Source organism: Necator americanus, chromosome X, assembly GCF_031761385.1.
Source record: "Necator americanus strain Aroian chromosome X, whole genome shotgun sequence".
Taxonomy (NCBI): Eukaryota; Metazoa; Nematoda; class Chromadorea; order Rhabditida; family Ancylostomatidae; genus Necator; species Necator americanus.
Window position 1 is genome coordinate 8,863,513 of NC_087376.1, and position 18,523 is coordinate 8,882,035.

The following is an 18,523-nucleotide window of genomic DNA, read 5'->3' on the forward strand; positions in this document are numbered from 1 at the left end:
CAGCACGAAAAATGAAGCCCCCTTAAGTATGCTATATATTTTCTCTCCATAAAACTTCGTCGGAAAAGTTCTAAGTTTTTTTCCCCATTCAAAATAAGAGCTGTATAACTAGCATTTTTCATTTTTCAAAACAGTTTTTTAATGTTCACTTTCAGTTATCTGAACTTTCGTAATAATTTCGCTCTTCGATTTTTCGAACTCAATGATGTTTTGGCGCTTGGGATTTATGCGATTGGGACTTCTGAGCTGTGAGCGATTATTTCTAGTCTTTTCGCTGTACGGTAACAGGAAATAATCATGACGGCAACTAAGGTGGTGAATTTCCACAATAGTAGAGAAACACAATTTTCACAATAAGGAAAGTTGTGTTTTGATTCTTCAAGTCCATTAACCCTTGTTTTTTGAATCCTTGAGGTGGAATGTGAAGTGAAAAAATCAGAACATTATTGACACCTGCTTTTGGCATTAAATCGAGGTAATAAAGCGCCTCCTCCACAACGGTTTACCGCCTCATAGTGGCGTGGGGGTGACACTGGGCGTCGAACAGGGCAGGGTCTCCCAAGCTGAGAAGGAGGGTCTCCGGCAGGGTCTCCCAAGCTGAGAAGGAGTTCGACACATCCGACATTCCGACTTCTCGGAATCGGAAGCCTAGCTAAGAGTAAACCACTGCTAAGATTCACCACCGTCTTGGCAAAATGTCGCAAGGTGGCCTCCTGATCCATATAGGTTGGACGACGACCTGTGGTGAAAGCTAAGCTCGCCGTGGCATGGCTGCTTAGTTTGGGGAAAAGTCTCTTTGCCACTCCAGCATATTCACTGCCTCAGCACCCTGCACACTGGGCCCTGCCGTCTCAGACGTCGGACGGTATGGCGACCGGTGAGAGGCGATCAAATCTCAGGTTGCTCAGGACGTCATTGATTCTGGACCAAGGCGACACCCGCACGACTCGCCATGGAGACTGTCTCAGACGGTGTACTTACATCGCGAGAACAGTGTCCACAGACGCTGACCTGCATGTCCTTCCTTCTTGCAAAGCGTATCAAATTTCACATGATTGTTCTGCAGACCAAGTGCAGGAGACCAAGTGCAGAAGGAGTGACGTACGACAGATGAATGACGGTACACTCGTCATTCGTGGAGAGAAGTTTCCGTCGCGAAATGTAGGCGGTGTTGGTTTTGTTGTGCACCCATCTGTCGTCCATCTTGTCGATTCTCACAAGATCCTGTCACCTCGTCTGGCCATTCTTCGCCTCCGCCCTCTGCGCCAAAAACCCATCAGTATCATCAACTGCTACTCACCAACATCAGCAGCTGATGAACCCGAGTTGGACGCGTTTTACAAGGAGCTGGAGGAAGTAATCCGCAACGAGAAGTCCTTCTACAAATTCGTTGTCGGAGACTTCAACGCAAAACTAGGAAAGGCCACAGAAGAAGAATACAGGATTGGAAGATTTGGACTAAGGGACCGGAATGAAAATGACAATCGTCTCGCCGGGCCACTGTGCGCTGCTCGCCTGTTTCATGGGAACTCTCTTTTCATGAAAAAAGATCATCGTCGGTGGACATGGGAATCGCCCAATGGCGCGACTCGTGCGGAGATCGACCACATACTCACCAGCCGGAGGTGGTGTCTACTTGACGTCTCAGTAGTACCATCCTTTTGTAGTGGTCATTATTCGTAGTTCTATAAACAGTTTCTATAGATCTATATCTTACAATTTGTGTAACTTTTTGTGGAACAGAGTCTTATGATCGAAAATGGTAGAATTCGTTCGTTCAAGACTGACGCTCTAATCTTTGTGAAGAACTTCAATCCTTTTTCAAAGCACTGTTCCGAAAAAATGTCGATTTTTTTTCTCGGTGGTAAATGCGGGTCGGATTCGGAGTCTTCTCTACGAATCCAGGCCTCACTTTACCTTACGAGGCAAAGCTTTACTACACATCATGGGACTGTCGTAATTGAACCGGATATTGCGACCCCTTATCCAGCAATATTAGTCAAGTGCACTCAAAGAACAACTCTGCGCCCAAAGGATTATTAGTTGTTTCATTTCGACAATCCTTTGAGTGCAAGGAGTTGCCTCGTTGGATGAACTGAAGCCTCTGGCGCTTCTGAAACGTTGGATTGCTGAAATTGTAGAAGTCATTCCGCATTTTCGCTGCATCAATTGCACACTATTTCCTCAACCCGATCTATTATTGGAGAGAATCCAACATCGAGAATTTACGCGTTTACTGCCCTCAACTTGCCCTCAATTACTCTAGAAAACCGGGCTTAGACCAACATTCTCACTCTCAACTTCTCAACACCCCTCTAATTACATCACCAATCGATAGAAAGTACACTGACATACCCTCAATCCCGCATCAATGTTCAAACAACCGTTCAAGTCGCAGGAAACCAAGGTCACTGTTATGCCCTCATCTTTTTTTCTTTGCTTTCCGAATTTATTTCCGCTATTGAAACTAAAAAAACTTCATATATTTTTAAGGCTGTCTTCTGCACGCTTTGACGATGTCGCGATATGTAAGCTGGCATGAAAATGTTTGGAAATAACGAAGCAGAACAGAACATTACTTTTTTGTTTGTTTTCTTTGAATCGGTAGTTGAGATACTCCTCCTCTTTATCTTCCCAGAAGTCCTATACACAATGAACGTTCTTTTCGCTTTCTCTTCTCCCAGAACGTCCTTATTTCTCGCACCCAACGTACAAAAATCCATGAAATTTAAATCCTCACCTCCATTGTGCACTGTTTCTTGTGTTCTTTTATCACTTCTATCCCTTGCTGTTCTTCGATTTGACGAGTGAGCGCCCGTAATACTTTCGGTAGTCTCGATCACGTAACTGTCTTGCCTAGTGGCTTCTCCTTCCGCGGGGACACAAGAAGCGTCATGTTTTTCTTGAAGGGACTTCATGAACGAACTCAGCCAACGTTTTATCTACCTCGTGGGACCCAGTCGCTTACGGGTCCAGAGTTTGTTGTTGGGACCCATCACATGTCCTGTTCGTCATATTTTTTACTTTCCAGGCAAATATTACAATTTTCATCCGTACGCACTCATTTAATGTTTTGTAGAGAAAACGTTTTAATAACTGATATACCTACAAACGTTTTATAAGCAAAATATGTGTTATTACCGCACACTAAACAACAATCGCAGGGCAAAAACGGGACATCCAGAGTAACGAACTCGGAAATTTACCAACGATTTTACATTGTATGAGCACAAGTTGTACGGAACAGTTGCACTAAGTTGTAAGAGTTCTATTTGATCTTCATATCCGTTTTAACAAATCCCAAATGTTCTAACGATGATCTATCTACCTGTGGGTGGATATATATGTATAGATATATAGATAGATAGATAGGTCGATTGATGGACTTTGTCGATTCTATGAGCATAAAGAGTTGCTTCGCCGGGTAAACTGGCACTCCTAAGGCATATAGTATAGTTCCCGCATTTAAGGATAGCTAACCGCGAAACTGGTGATCTTTGGATTTCTGTGGGCAAATATAAAGTTCAGGATGAAGACTGCGAGTACGGGCTTGGCCACTCAATTTCGAAATCCAAAAAAAAAAAACGACGTGAAAACCGCTTTCGTTCCTACGAGCTGAACGTGCTACGGTCCCCTCAACTGCTACCCATAGGTGTTGCCTAAACGGGCTAGTGAGGAGACCCCATTGCTCTTCGACTGCTCGCTCGTGGACGCGACGCCTGCACAGGGCTGGAGCGTTTTCGCTTACCTGGTAGGAAACGAACGCTGTTTTTCCGCCGTTTTTCACGACGGTTAGGCGGAATCGAGCGGAACTACAGCAATACACCTACACCTACACCCTGAACTCCACATTTTCCCACAGATTTCCCAACTAATCAGTTTTGTAATACATTGTAGTTTCGCATCTCCGACCTGATACTTGCAAATTACGTCCCGGAAACTTATTTGCTCCAGGGAGAACCCAACTTCGACAATTCTGCTAAACTCTGACTTCGATCATGGTCAAAAACACTGAATAAAGAAAACCTTATAAGGAGTGATTGTAGTACAAAGCTACGTTATTGCGGTCTTAAAGAAACCGGATAAAATTTTAAAATAACTGGCCAATACGTGAATCTTAATGCCTCCAAATCTTAGCATCCAGGATGATATCACCCTTTCTGGGTATCGAGATGTGGAATGAGAAGGTTCTCATTGCTTGTGCCGTGTTGGCCATTTTTCAAGGCCATTTTTTAAAGATGATGTGTGCAATACCTTGATATCACATACACTTGGCTTCATTCAAGACTAGCAGTATTCATTTTAGTATAACTGACAACTTATAGAGAAATTATATTGCTGTTGTCACTCCGCTTATCACATTGAGCCAACCAGATGATCAGAACCTTACATGTGCAACTTGCGTGCAATATTTATGTGATAGACTTTGGAAGATATCTGTTTTGCTCTACCCTTCCCCCTACTCTTGTTAGCACCCTCATCGCTGCAGACAGCGATGGTCCCACCTAGATCGCAACCGCTTCGAGCGCCGCTTCGAGCGCAGCTGCGTACGCAAATGCACCGAGCTACATGTCGTTTTGCCCCGACTATAGCTGAATCCTGCGTCGATACCATAATGAAAATGGTTTCCATCAGAACATTTTTTGAGGACTGTCGTAGAAGTAACTACTAGTAGAAATCCAGTGTTCTTCTTCTCTCTTTCTCCGAGACTTAAGAGTGTGGTGAAAAAAAAACAAATGTATCAACAACAACCACAAATAAGCACTGCAGCTAAAAAAATTCCGCTGCAAATACACTGATGGTCGACGGCCAGTAACGTCCACGAAGATCATATGTCCCGTGTTCCGTTGCTTTTTCTCAGCATGTTTCCTGTTTTTCACTGTACCCTCCTTGTACCTTGTGGTGTATCCGCGTTGACAGCTGACGAACGGCAAAGTGCAGCATTCTTACATCAGGGTTCAAAGTAAAACACCTACACAGAATCTGCACCGAGCACATTGAAGGACAAAAACTTCCCAGAGAAGCGTCGTACAATACGATTCCTAGTTTTTGACTAGAGTCAGCTAATTTCTCACTAGGACTTTAATTTGACCTGCCAACAAAATACTTACAGTTTTCGCCAAAAATTTCTATGCTTGGCCTATTATGAGCATGCCATATGGGACCGTAGCGCTGTATAGTTAGCGGCGTTTTCATGCAAGCAACGCTTCTGTGGGAAACTGTACTGTGTCATTAGAAAACATTTCCTATTTTGAATTTCGTTCAGAAGAAGCATTTACACCTACGGACCCTTGATGAGTTGTTTGTTATTGCTACTATCACAAAACTTTAATGTCACAAATTTCACCCAGCAACCGATTCCGTGCGTTGTCGGGAACTCATCGAATTAACAAATTTTTGTCATCTTCGATGATAGGATCAGAGCCGTGCGAGGCAGGGAGGGGTGTTTCCGCGGTGTGTGCTGTCGGCTCCCAGGATTTTGATACGAATGTAGGGAACTACAAATACTAAAAGGCGGCCGAACGACTAACTCTGTTTGAGTATTTGATTCCAAAATTTTTTGAAACTAACAGTTGATCTTCGACTATTTTTGCATTCCTCTAATAGGGTTGAGTAGATGGATTCATGGATCTTTTACGATGCAGCCAGAGAATATTTATTAGCCGAGTCAACTGATTATATCCTTAATAGTGCGATGGGTCAAAATACCGCAAAAAAGGGATGAAATGGCTGTACTAAGTCTAAATTTGTAGTGTATATATATATATATATATATATATATATATATATTACACGTTCAATAAAAATCAGTATCTCTTGAATATACGGGATTATCAAGTTGACTTTACCTACTATGAACTGTTAAGTGTCTCAAAATCTACGAGAACAATAGTTTCTACATGGAATATTGAGAGGAAGGACGAAATTTGCAAATTTCGTTTTTATAGATTTTTTCCCGTCTCACTGTCGCTATGTATTTTCGGCGCGTGGTTCTGCGTTTGGTAGCATTCTTTCGACAACTTGGAATCTCCATTGATTTTCTCTACATTGGTTCATCATTCACAGACTCATTCATCAGATTTTAATTTGACCTGGCAACTGTCTGCATGTAGTTTCCTCTAAATATTTCTATTCTTTGTCTAGTATGAGCATGCCACATGGGACCGTGACGCGGTGCAGTTACCAGCGCTTTTCCATGCAGGCTACTATTTTGTGGAAAACTTGTCATGGGCAACATTTCCTAATTTGATCTTTGTTCAGGGGAAGTATCTGGACCTATGAACTGTTAGAGTAGATGTAACTACTAGTTTACGATGTATTACAGGAATCTCAGGAAATCTTATGGGTTTATGCGTCATTTCAGATCGTTGTAGTTCCCCGGTTACCTCTTTGATTGTGTTCGTCGTTTTTATGCAACTCATTGCCTTCCGTCAAATTCTGCTCTAGTACTTCTATCTTCCGTAAACATTGCAACTAACCTGTTTAAGTGGACCTACATGACTGTGCATAGGAATGTGAATCTAATGCAGTTAACGTGTTAAGGATGCTCAAAGAACTCTCAAGTAGTCAATTCCATGTCCTGCACGTTTAAATGCCAAAATTAGATGCTTAATGACTTTTTATTGCCAAGTGCAGTACGTCATGCATGGGTTTTGCCCCGTTATCGATTGACGATCAATAAGATGCTAAGATCTCAGCTCTTGCGTTTTTGGTGTCTTCTGCTCGTTCATCATGGTTTTGCTTTTTTGTTTTTACTCCTAGTGAGTTGATTGCGATGACAACATAAGTTTACAATCGTTTTTCTACACTCACGTCTTTTTGACTGATACTCTAATCAGCCGATGGATGCTGGCAAAGTGCCAGAATTTCCCTATAAATAGCAACTGTATGTGTTATGACAGAGATATCAGTGTGGTCGATATTACCAACCTTCAATTTTTACATGTAACAAGAATTAGATGAGATTCCTTCATATCTCCTGCATTTTAGACGTTCAAGAGCTCTGTAAGGCAAACTGCGCGTAACATCGCTACTCCTGAAAAAAAATGATGTTAGTTCGGTCAGCATCAGTTTGTTTGTATTAACGCGGTTCTCAGACCCACAAATTTAAATCCTTAGCTCACGACTTTGCTTCTTTTATTCGATTTTTGCATTGTTAACATGTGATGTAAGTACAAAATTTTCTCCGTTATTTTCGCTGAAGGCACTAATTCAGAAAAGAACAACTAATTGAAAAAAGAGAGGAATGTTTGCGTGCTTTCTCTCTCGTTTTCAGTTTCATCTGCGCTCACATAGGCATTTTACAAGTTAGGATGGGACAATTTCACAACGATTCATCCTTCCCTTGCGAGCCAACGGGAAACGTCACATCTCACTATCGATTAAGCATAAAGTTTCTTCGCGCGCAAGCAAATTCTTCATCGCTTGACTGCATAATTCTCTTCACTTATTAATGTTATCAGTAACTAATCTGGTCTTCTCTGTGTTTTTTTTTGCATCTTTGCTTCCTTTTTTTCTATAATGGTCCACAGTTCTTATTCTGTTGTCTGATGTAGTTGTTGTCTGTCATATTTCTCTAGTATCCTGAGAGATAATGTGAGTGTTTCTCAGCTTTCATTTCACTAGGGGCATGTGACGTCAGTAAGTCGACTAGATTGCATGATGACGTTGTTTTCGTGATTACTCCCGCAGAAGTATTGAGCACGAGCGTGTTGTTTGTCCCACACGTCTCTTGTTGCATAGATCACCCCACTATCGCGGAGAGATATTTGTACTCGTGTCCATTTCCACTCTTTTTTTGTTCCTGGTATTTTGCAACTACTCACATTAACGTCATGTTCACGATTATTGCTACTATCACAAAATATGCTATGCGAATGCTATGCTAAAGTTTATCCTTTAAATTTCGGTCATTGTGGTTCTCGAATCTTTTCCTTTTTTACAAATTGTGTTGAAGTTCACGTTTTGCTGAAGATGTTTTCGAAGAAACCATTAGCAAATAACGATCGGAGGTTTTCGATCGATACCCGCATACTTCATTGCACACTCCTGCATACTTTAGCTTTGTTATGGAGATAGGTGAAACCTTTATTACTCTTCTTTCTTAGATTTCAACATGTTTGCTTCAATCATTTGACACTTATGCGACCTAGCTACCAGAACTTTCAAAGGTTCCATCGCAGACGTCAAAGAAGGACTCTTTAGGGTTTTTTCAAATCAGACTTGCCCGCAAATCCTGTGCTTTCCATCTGCTACAAATCCACACAAATATATGTAGCGAGAAATGAAATTTGGCTGTTCCTCTTCAGTTCTTCTGAATTCGTATTCTTTTTCTTTTGCAATTTTCGTCAATGCACTATCGCTGGTAATTTTTGATTTGCGTACCTCCAGTAGAGTAGTACCCCATCTTTGACACCTTTTCTCCAAAAAACTGAAATCAAATCTAGAATTTGAGGGGATAACAACCGAGCAATCACAAAACTGCAGAACTTGTCCCGGCGGCTGCGTTGCGGCTCTCCATCAGGGCGCCGTATCCTCCCCACAGCTAGGTTTGAAGGGTTGATTTATATATTTTTCCTATTTAGTCAAGTTCTGCTAACAACTAGTAACCATCGTATTTGACACCTTTACATCACGATATGTTCGAAGATTCTATTGTTTGCAGGATTTACGTAACTTGCGCTGCACTGATTTGCTTATTACCTTTGTAACGATGAAATTTATTCTTTTTAGATTTGGTCACCTTCCGTCAGTCTGTGAACCACTTGTACCAAGTCGAAACTAGAAAATAGACTTTCTACAATTCTATGAATCTTTTGGATAGATTGGAATCCAGGAATTCGGCTGTCACGCTAGTCATGTGTCATGTCATGTTTGAGAATTGTTTGAAAAAGAATAGAATTGAAAACTGAAAATTGAGATCACCTCACGTCACAAAATTGCAGTGAATGTGTCTGATTCTCCAAAACAATTTAGTAGATAGTGAAATATATCCTAGCCAGTAACGCAGCGTATGATTAGCGGTAGGTAAGCAGAGTTAGTTATTTAGGTGCCAACGAAAGTGAACCTCTTAGGACACGCACCATCGCTAATTGCTCCGACGAGGCATGCTGCGGCATGCATGCTGGAAATTGTCTTGGATCCCCATAAGTGTCCTCGTCAAAGATGGTGTTAACCAATTTTTTTGGGAAATGATTAATCTGGATACTAGCACCGATTTTGACACGCATGTCGTTCAAAAACTCCCACATGTACCGAGGTTTTCATCACCGACACTGTGCTATCTGAGACACTGCTCTTCGGGAAATTCTCTCCTCACTTTTCCTCTATGCAGTGACCTTGAAGGAACCTTGAGTGAACATCCCACATTTCCAAATCCATGAAGATCAAGGGAGGATGAACCCTCCTTTCACCGAAACGAAGGGTGCAATAGGAAGTCTACAGCGTTCAAGAGACGCGTGTACACAATCGTCTTTTAGAATATCGTGATTCAAACTGTTATTAGACGAAACAAGCAACTGTTATTAGAATTTATATAGCAGCCACTGCATGCCATTCTCCATTTCTGCAACATGTCGTTTTGTGTTCGAGTGAATCACTAGAAGTCAGCTGACCTGTATAGCTGAATCGTGTTGGCCATAGACATAATGCTCTTATAAAAACAATAGATGTTTTGAGGATAAAAATGCCTTTGTTCCAGCTATGTGCCCTATCACACTATGATTTCCGCGGGAACCGCCGAAGTTAACAAATAAGTATGTTCTCACGTTTATATAGTATTCCCCTCATTCTCTGTACGACCTTGTCGTGGAAAAGAGGCTATAGTTGCTGTAGTTGGTGTGGGTGGGTGTAGCCCAGTCGGTGAGGAGTTCCGCTTCCTGCACGATCGAGGTTCGAATCCGCCCTAGTGCTCACCAAGCCTTTCATCCCTCCGGGGTCAATAAACTGGTACCAGACTTGTCTGGGAGGATAAAAACACTGCCCTGAAACATCAGCTAGCCCCCGCAAGTCATTGTATGGGCGGATCACACGTTCGTAAACCTCAAACGATTTTGAATTGAAGTGAACGCGTTGCGCATCCAAAGCGGATTGATTGACGCGACACACTTTACCCTTTATCCTTACCACAACACTTGTTTTTTATGGACCGCCGTACTAAATTAACTGTAGAAATTCACCCTGCCCACCTAGGAGTCAGGTTGATAGACATTCTCCAGTGATATCCTCTTTTTTCAGAGAATGTTAAAATACTTTTTATCAGCTGTTAGGATTCTGCGACATTCAAGTCTTGGGTAAATTTGTTTGTCAAAATTCAAGCACAGCAAGAGCACCAACAACAACGTGCAGAGCGAATCTCCTTTCGCTTTAGAAAAAGTTGACAATTCTACTGTAACCGTTGTTCCGCGGTAGGTTGGTGGTAACATGTACGATATGCTATTACAGTAGATATGACTTTTTTTGAATTTAATTTATTTTGAGGGACGGAGGAAGAGGTATTTATTTTAATGCTTTACTTCGTAACACGAAGAGATATCGGAGTCAAAATCGACAAGGAGAAAACGACAAGAATACATGTCGGCAGTGAGACGGGGAAAACTTTACAAAGATGAATTTCTCAAAACTCATCTTTTTCGCGTGTATTCCGTAGAAGCCACTGTTCTTGTAGATCTCAAGTGACTTTGTTGTTCATAACACGCATGAGTATGTCGTCGCTCGGATCGATGAAGGGTTGAGTGCTTGCACCAGTCCATCCGCTGAAAAACCATCCGCAGTGCAAGTTCCTGCAGGTTATTAGGGTAAAGATAGTTGCAAGAAGATGATTTTCAGCAGAGAACTTTTCTGCATGAAAGACTAACCTTTTGTTGATTTATAGAGGTGCCGATGGAAGGATGAAGGATCTAGTGTATATCAATCCGCTGGGAACGCGCTTGTCTTGCCTATACATTGACCTGTGGGAGCTAGCCCATATATCAGGTCAGTGTTTTTATCCTCCCAGACAAGTCTGGTACCAATTTATCGACCCCGGAGGAATGGAAGGCTTGATGAACAGTAGGGCGGATTCGAACCTCCGATCGATCGTACACGCTGCGGAACCTCTAACCGCTATACTACACCCGTCCATTTTGATCCTTTAGGATTCCCGATTCTGCTTTTGATTTCAGCTCGCAGCTTTTTCTCCAGAATTTATGGGTAAAAGGATACGACTGGGACCAACCACTTTCCAACACAGAGACAATTCAGTGGCAAAACACATGCGACAAAAGCACGGAGTTTTCGAAGAGCATACCTCGACGTATGGCTGGTTTAAAAGGGGAACAAAAATTTGAACTCTGCACTTTTACAGACGCTCCTTCGCACGCGTTCGCAGCATGTAATTATGTAAGATGCGTTGATAAAAGTACGATCAACTCTCACTTACTTGTGCATGCTCTTGCTGAAGATCGAGTAGCTTGGACAGAGCCATGCTCAAAACCAATACCAACACAGGTACTAATACTAATACTAATACTATTACTAATACTTGATCTACCCACATTATAGGTTTTGGAAGTCGGGAAGTGGGAAAATTAGGGCACTACACTTTAAAACACTCAAAACGTCTTCATAGTCTTCTTCAAACGCTGCGCCACGCAAAAGATCGCAGGGAAACGAAAACACCATTAAGGGCCACCTCAAGGCTTTGTAACATCGCTTTACAACTGTTTGTTAGGTTGTTTACGAGTAAGCACCTATCAATTTCCCAAGTCACAAAACAAATATTATGAAAGGCAAGAATGTGTCACGGTAAGGTCTCCGAAGCCTATGCAGTGCACTGAACAAATGTGCAAATCGACTGCAGTTCAAGTCATACTAATCTGAAGCGCTTTAGTATTCATTGAATTGTATAGCACTTCAAACTTTCACCAAACTCTAGGAAACATGGATTTTTGACCTGAACATGTAGCTGAGTCAAAAAAAGTCTGGTGAGGGCTGTAGTGCATGGAGGCACCTCGATGCTTCCAGGTCTATAGGTTAGACCGATGGTGCAAACGGACAACTTTAATTTTCGATTCGTATGCTTGACGTGGATGATCATTGAACTCCTATTACTGAGTTCAAAAAATATCAAAGCATCATACATTGCCACGCGGTTCGTTTCTTTGATTGCTGTGTTTTCTCGACAGATTCGTACTGACATTCTTTGGAGAACCATATGACGTGCAAATTTTTACTGATCTTAGGTCTTGAGCATGGAAAACATCACTACTCATTTCTTCTTCGGATTGTCTGAACCAAAACTCGTTCAACTTCCTTGGTATCCAACGATTGTACACCCATACAGCGTATGTTAGCATACACCTTACAAAATGCAGTATTAACTGTGGTTGTTTCAAAGAAGAGTTGATGATAAACGCCACAGCTTGGCCTTCCAATCGATGAGTGTTCTAGGGGAAGATTTTGCTTCATTATGCAAAAAGTAGTATACTAATATTTTTCATACAACCATAAATGACTTTTTTACATTTCTTTCATTTCCTAGCCCTCATTCTAATCACATAATCAAATCATTTCGTCAAGAAGAAAAATGAATTACGCTGAAAATGTAGGAGATTGTCGCGCCATCATTAATAAGTGTTATTCTCTTTCTCCGCCATTAGCAACTCAACCGGATACTGGTGTCACATCTGCCAGGCAGTTTTTGCATATAACGTGCAATAATGATTAAGGAGGTTTTGGTTAATGCACTCAATTTTGAGCATGTGTGAAAAAACGAAGAAGGAATACGAAGCCAAAAGCTGTAGTAAGACAGAAAGAGATGTCCTCGAAATTCAGCAAAACACTCAGAGCTGAAATCACTTTGTGATACGAAAAGTAGATCTACGTGGACTATCTTATTTGAGGATATCCTAGTAGAATGTTTGAAAACTTAGAATCTCCACTTTGTCTCGAAAGTTGTTTTTTCACGAAATTTTCCTAGCACTTTTTTCTGCCGTTTTCCCAGGAAGCTATAGCACTTTTACCTGCCAAATTGCCAGCGGGCTACGCAAGGGACAAACAACATCTGGGACCAGTTACCAATAGCAGCATTTTGCACTTCGTCGCTCTTCGTTAATCCCCGTTGTCGGGATGAGCAGCGCACGTCCTCCATAGTCTCTGATCGCTGACGTAGGATGAACATAGAGGATAAACATTGAATCTTCTCTTTCACTTCCATGAAACGCGATATTCCTGACGTTTATCCTTTCGCGAAGCGCTTCAAGAAGTTTCTAGCATTTTCTTCCTGCTTCTGAGGCATAACGTTTTTTTGAAGGCAAGTCGAAGCAGCAAGACGGTAGGGTTGAAAAAGCGGGCGTGCATTTGTGGGGCTGAGCCGTTTACAATTTTAATTTCGGAACTAGACATCCTGGAACATCCGCATTTATCCGTTTCCGTCAACGACACATAGGAACACTCATGATTCTCACTAACATCTTCGAGCTCAACTGGACATATGCCAGTTCCCCAGGCGTTTCGTCGGAACCGACTAATGTTTGCTTGCTACGGCTGGCTTTTGCTTTTATAAATACACTTCCATCAACGGAACGAAAATGGTGTCACTTCTGGACATCAACTCTTATCCCCATCTTATTCCATTCCATTTTGCATCGCTTTCTTGAAAATACCGCTGAAGAATTTAAGTGGGGTTGTGTTGCCCTTTCGGACTTGTCACGTAACTTAGACCTATGTATGACTCAAAAGTACTCTCCTTATCCGTTTGAGTCACATTATTTATTTATTTATTTATTTATTTATCTATTTATTTATTTACTTATCTATTTATTACACTCAACGGCGTGCCAAGAGTAAGAGGCAAAGAATGACAAATAAACAATAGAAAATCCAGCAACCAGAAAAGAGTAGAATGAGAATGAGCAAGGATAAGTCACGCGAACGGTAAAGGCAAGGGACGATTTAGTAATTAAAAAACATAAACTCGACAGTGAGGGAATTAAGACCCTTGAAAAATGAGAAAGTGTAGGTATGCTATAAAAATTAGTGGCTTCCATTCACATCAGCCAGCAAGATGCCCTCTTAACAGAATTAATATGTAGGTACAGCACCGGCAGTTCGGCGAGCGCGTATGCTGGCCCACCCCGCTCAACCGGTGGGTAGAAAAGGAAGCACTAATGCAGAAGTTCAAACAAACACCTTATGAAGAACTATGGTTAATATGCAACTATTAAGAAGCTTGTATGAATTCAAAGTAGTCTTTCAGCTTCTTCCGATGTCAGACACAAACTAGGAGAAAGGAAAGCAAACATCTCATTCTGTCTAGATCCATTTTTTCTCACATGCCTCGTGCTTTTAAATTCGGTCCATTGCACCATGTACAAGAAGTGTACTGCACCGACTAACTTATTTCTTCAACCCTACGACAAATTTCAAGCAACAGAGAGCAATTTAAACTGAAAACACTGATAGAACTACTTCATTTCTGAGTTGTTTGAGAGATGCCATAAGGCTGCAAGGATATTCCAGCTTTTCTTCACTTCACATGAAATTCTTTATTCAAGACATCGTCATTGACCAACCGTGTCATTGTTCGCAACTACAACGTGCGTTGTAATTTCTTATACAAATGAAGTTGTTGTCAGGAACTCGAACTCAAGTACAACAAACTCGGTCCAACATGAACCTCAGTCTTAAATCTTCTAATCTCTTGACAGCTTAAAGTCTACGAGAACATGACAGAGAAGAGATTAAGGGCAACCGAAGACAGAGTTGATCGCCTGCCAGAAATACATAGAGGGAGTGAGTGGGGAAAAATTTACGAAAATGGATAGCGCAAATTTCGTCTTTCTTCCCATTATTGTAATAGAACCATTGCTCTCGCAGACTGCACAGCTATTTTTAGCAGACAAAACCATTCACGTATGACCGTTGTGTCATTGTCCATTTCCACGAAAGAACGATAAAAATAAATGAGTAAATAGAACGAAAAAGTATAATAGACACAGAAAAAAGTGCTTGTCTGCTTCTACGAAATTATGAAAGTAGTAGCAGTAACCAACGATGAATTCCGTCGACGACTATAATTCAAGTCGCATGAAATGTGCATGAGTCGTTCCTTATGTTGACGAGGTGGAGAATCCTTTACTCAACCTGACAGCTTGTACTTAAAACAGTGTTCGGAAACAATCTCCTAAGAAGGGTGTGGATGAAATGAAGGTTGATATATCTTCCGAATAAGATTTAACGAGATTTTCGAGTGTGGTATTTATACAACTGTTTTCTGAATTCACCTCCTTGATAGGAAAGCGATCGCTGGAATGGTTCAATCTCAAGAGCGGAACCCTTTTTAGGCAGCATATCATGAAGCTAACGGTGTTGGAGTCTCCGTGAAACAACGTGGAGTTGATTGGTAATGAACAAGCGATGATTAGAACGGTTGTACAAAGAGAAATGACTTCAAACTGTGAAGTTCCTGGAAATACATAAAAGAAAACTCTGCAAGGCCCCGAGCCGCAGAAACTAACCGGACCATATAAGTAAACGATTAAACTGGAAATAACAGCAGTTATACACATTTTTACCTCCCAAGTTGCTTTTGAGGGAAAACCTTCATAATAGTTTGGAGCAAAATTTGTGTGTTATTTTTGTAGCTAGGATTTCAGGCACAAATGGAAGGCGGAAGAGAGGCAAACAGTGGAAAAAATGTGCGCCAAATAGTGTTACCGGTCATTCTTCGACGGAAACTTGTGCGGTAAAATACCGTAAATGTGCCTGAAAGCGGAGTTTTGACGTTGAAAATTTTTAATTCGCTTTTATAGTAGGCTAATATCATGGAGAACCAATACAGACACGACTGTCCTGAATTTCGAACATTTGCGACTACGGAAGTAAACAGCTCACTACAGAAAGTTAAAACCCAATTTTCTACGTCGAACAAAGCTGTACGTATCCTCATAATAAAGGAAAATGCTTCTACAAGGAGTCCCAGTTGAGGTATTCCTCTCAGATCGAATCAAAATTATCGCCATACATGATGCAATATCAACCCTAACAGAAATTATAAAATATTTATGGCATGGTATTTATGGCTTACACCGTTCTTATCAGTTAATTACTCAAAAATTAATTGTGTGCGGAATTTCAAGTAGGGGTGAAAGAGAAAATAAAAGAGAAGCAGTTATAGCTCGAATTCTTCTAACTTTTGTCAGCGTACTGCTCCTTAATTCGTGTGGAATGAGCAGCAAACCATGAGAGTCTGTGTCGCAATGTGCGTAATTAGTCTTGTTTAGGATCGTAAAAGGCCTCAATGAACCACATTCTAGGGCGGGTGTGGCACAGTCGGTTAGAGGTCCGTTGTAGCCACACACCCACACGGTCGAGGGTTTGAAACCGCACTAGTGCAAACCAAGTCTTCCATCTCTCCGGGGTCGATAAATTGGTATCAGACTTGTCTGGGAGGATAAAAACACTGTCTTTGTCTTATATCTTGTCTCTTGATTAGAACAGCTACGTCAGCTGAAGCCTACGAGAAGAATAGTTAAAATAGAATAGTGGAGAAAAAGAAGGAATTTGCGGAAGTCATTTCCGTGAATTTTTCACCACCTCATTGCTGCTGTGTATTCTTGGCGATTTTCTCTTTGTTCTCTTTAAAAAGCCTCGTTGAAGATACGCTTCGCTGTCCGTTAAAGGCATCACTCCACGAATCTGAGGTGGTACGGATTTCAGGAGGAGTATTCGTGTACGGGATGGGAGACTATAGAGAGGAGGATGATTCCGTCCATTTCTTCCTAATTACCATAATAGACGGCCCGGAAGGTGCGGCTTCAGGCGTTCTGGGCAATATTTTCTACAAGGAGTTCGACTGGAGCGCGCCAGCCTTGTGCGGCGCCTCATCTTCCGGGCCCTTTTTTACGGCAATTAGGAAGAAATGGACGGAATCAACCCCCTCTCCAAAGTCTCCCATTCCGTATACTGATATATTTATATATATATATATATATTATATATATATATATATATATAAAATCACTTTGTTGTTATTTCTGACTGACGCTTCAGTCGAACGATTAAAGTTATGAAATACTATCCGTTTGAGAATTCGGAATATCACAACACGGCAATTTCCAAAACGTTTCAAGAAAAGAATTAAACATCTCATACTTTTACGTTCACAACTGTTTAATAAAAAGAAGAAGTAATTTCATATGAAACGAAGGTCTTTATGAACTACAAGCTGTAAATTTTGACTTTTGACCTCTCGCAGTGGAAACGTGACTGGTAAAAAGTTAAAATTAAATAATAAAAGGATTAAGAAAAATGATTTCCTAAAAACGTGCATATACACGGACGCTCCTTTAATATTCATTCTACAAACCATCCGAAAATTGAATTCTTAGTCGCTTTTTTTCCTTTACTCGAATCCTGTTTCTAGAGATTTTACGTAATCCCGCGGAAGTACGTTGTCGTCTGACCGGTGGGCCTTCTGGGCCCTTCTGAAAGGGCCGCATTCTAGTGTGATCGGTCGAAGATCAGTGATGTCTTCTCTCCAGCCTATTCAGGAAAAAGCGAGGAATAGGCTGTCATTTTTCTGTTTTTTTAATTCATTTATTTTTATCGTTCCTTCACAGAAACGGACGTAACACAACGGTCATTCATGAATTACCGACTGTCGCTATGTATTTCTGGCGATTTGGACTCTCTTCGGTAGCTCTTAGCCTTTTCTCCGCTCTATTCTCGCAGGCTTTAAGATACCACGAGGGCCATGCACCCGTTGGTCAAATGCGTAGAGTGAGCGCTGAATCATTGGCAATAACTCGTTTCGCTACGCTGAAGTCCCGGACACCGTCGACTTGAAGGCATTACCCTACGAATCTGAGGTGGTACGGATTTCCGATGGAGTATTCGTATACGGGATCGTAGATTATGGAGAGATGCGTGATTCCGTCCATTTCTTCCTAATTGCCGTAAAAAACGGCCCGGAAGATACGGCTTCGAGCGTTCCGGCGCACTATTTTCCACCTGGAGTTCGATTGGAGCGCGCCAGCCCTGTGCAGGGGCTGCATCTTCCGGGCCGTTTCTATGGCAATTAGGAAGAAATGGACGGAATCACCTCCTTTCCATAATTTATTATCCCGTATACGAATACTCCATTTGAAATCCGTACGACCTCAGATTCGTGGGGTGATGCCTTTAAGAAATGGTCTGGAGTGATATATTTGTGGATCATTGTTCTCTACAGCGACTATTACTCCGACGGAAAAAGAACAAATTGCTCTTAAAAAGCATTCTTTTTCAAATTTTTCCGACAGTTTCTCTCCGTACTCGGAAATGTTAGATCTTGATCGTACAGCTGGATTTTCCAAAAAGAAGAGTTTGTGAACGATCTGGTGAAAAGAAAGAAGAAGAACACTTTTGACGTCGTAATGCCTACCTATTTTCTTAAGCCTTAAGGTGTGTAATGTTCATGCAGCAGTACAATTATAGCGTTGAATTCCTTCCTCTTGATTTCCTGCTTCAGCAACTTTTTATCAAAATCGTCATCACCATTTAT

The 18,523-nt window shown here is 41.4% G+C and overlaps 3 protein-coding genes across 6 annotated transcripts; 2 read left to right on the forward strand and 1 right to left on the reverse strand.

The window, feature by feature from the left end:
- Positions 1-443: 443 nt before the first annotated feature.
- On the reverse strand, positions 444-722 carry RB195_021909 (uncharacterized protein; the record flags this gene model as incomplete). Its single annotated transcript, XM_064208845.1, has 1 exon — positions 444-722. One exon carries the CDS (start codon positions 720-722, stop codon positions 444-446), a length of 279 nt encoding a protein of 92 aa, XP_064064726.1.
- A 145-nt stretch (positions 723-867) lies between these two features.
- RB195_021910 (uncharacterized protein) lies at positions 868-8,792 on the forward strand (the record flags this gene model as incomplete). Of its 2 annotated transcripts, none has more annotated exons than XM_064208846.1 (4): positions 868-1,625; positions 7,557-7,596; positions 8,456-8,549; positions 8,734-8,792. In XM_064208846.1, the coding sequence occupies 4 exons, from the start codon at positions 868-870 to the stop codon at positions 8,790-8,792; spliced, it is 951 nt and encodes a 316-aa protein (XP_064064727.1). The 2 variants fall into 2 exon arrangements, with proteins under 2 accessions (XP_064064727.1, XP_064064728.1); XM_064208847.1 differs by having other exon boundaries at positions 7,581-7,596.
- A 221-nt stretch (positions 8,793-9,013) lies between these two features.
- Positions 9,014-14,375, forward strand: RB195_021911 (uncharacterized protein; the record flags this gene model as incomplete). 3 transcript variants are annotated; one of them, XM_064208850.1, is made up of 7 exons in its annotated part: positions 9,014-9,027; positions 11,163-11,293; positions 11,345-11,487; positions 12,095-12,130; positions 12,222-12,323; positions 14,073-14,185; positions 14,237-14,375. In XM_064208850.1, the coding sequence occupies 7 exons, from the start codon at positions 9,014-9,016 to the stop codon at positions 14,373-14,375; spliced, it is 678 nt and encodes a 225-aa protein (XP_064064730.1). The 3 variants fall into 3 exon arrangements, with proteins under 3 accessions (XP_064064730.1, XP_064064731.1, XP_064064729.1); XM_064208849.1 differs by lacking the exon at positions 14,073-14,185 and having other exon boundaries at positions 14,237-14,263; XM_064208848.1 differs by lacking the exons at positions 12,095-12,130; positions 12,222-12,323 and having other exon boundaries at positions 11,163-11,487.
- Between the last annotated feature and the right edge of the window lie 4,148 nt (positions 14,376-18,523).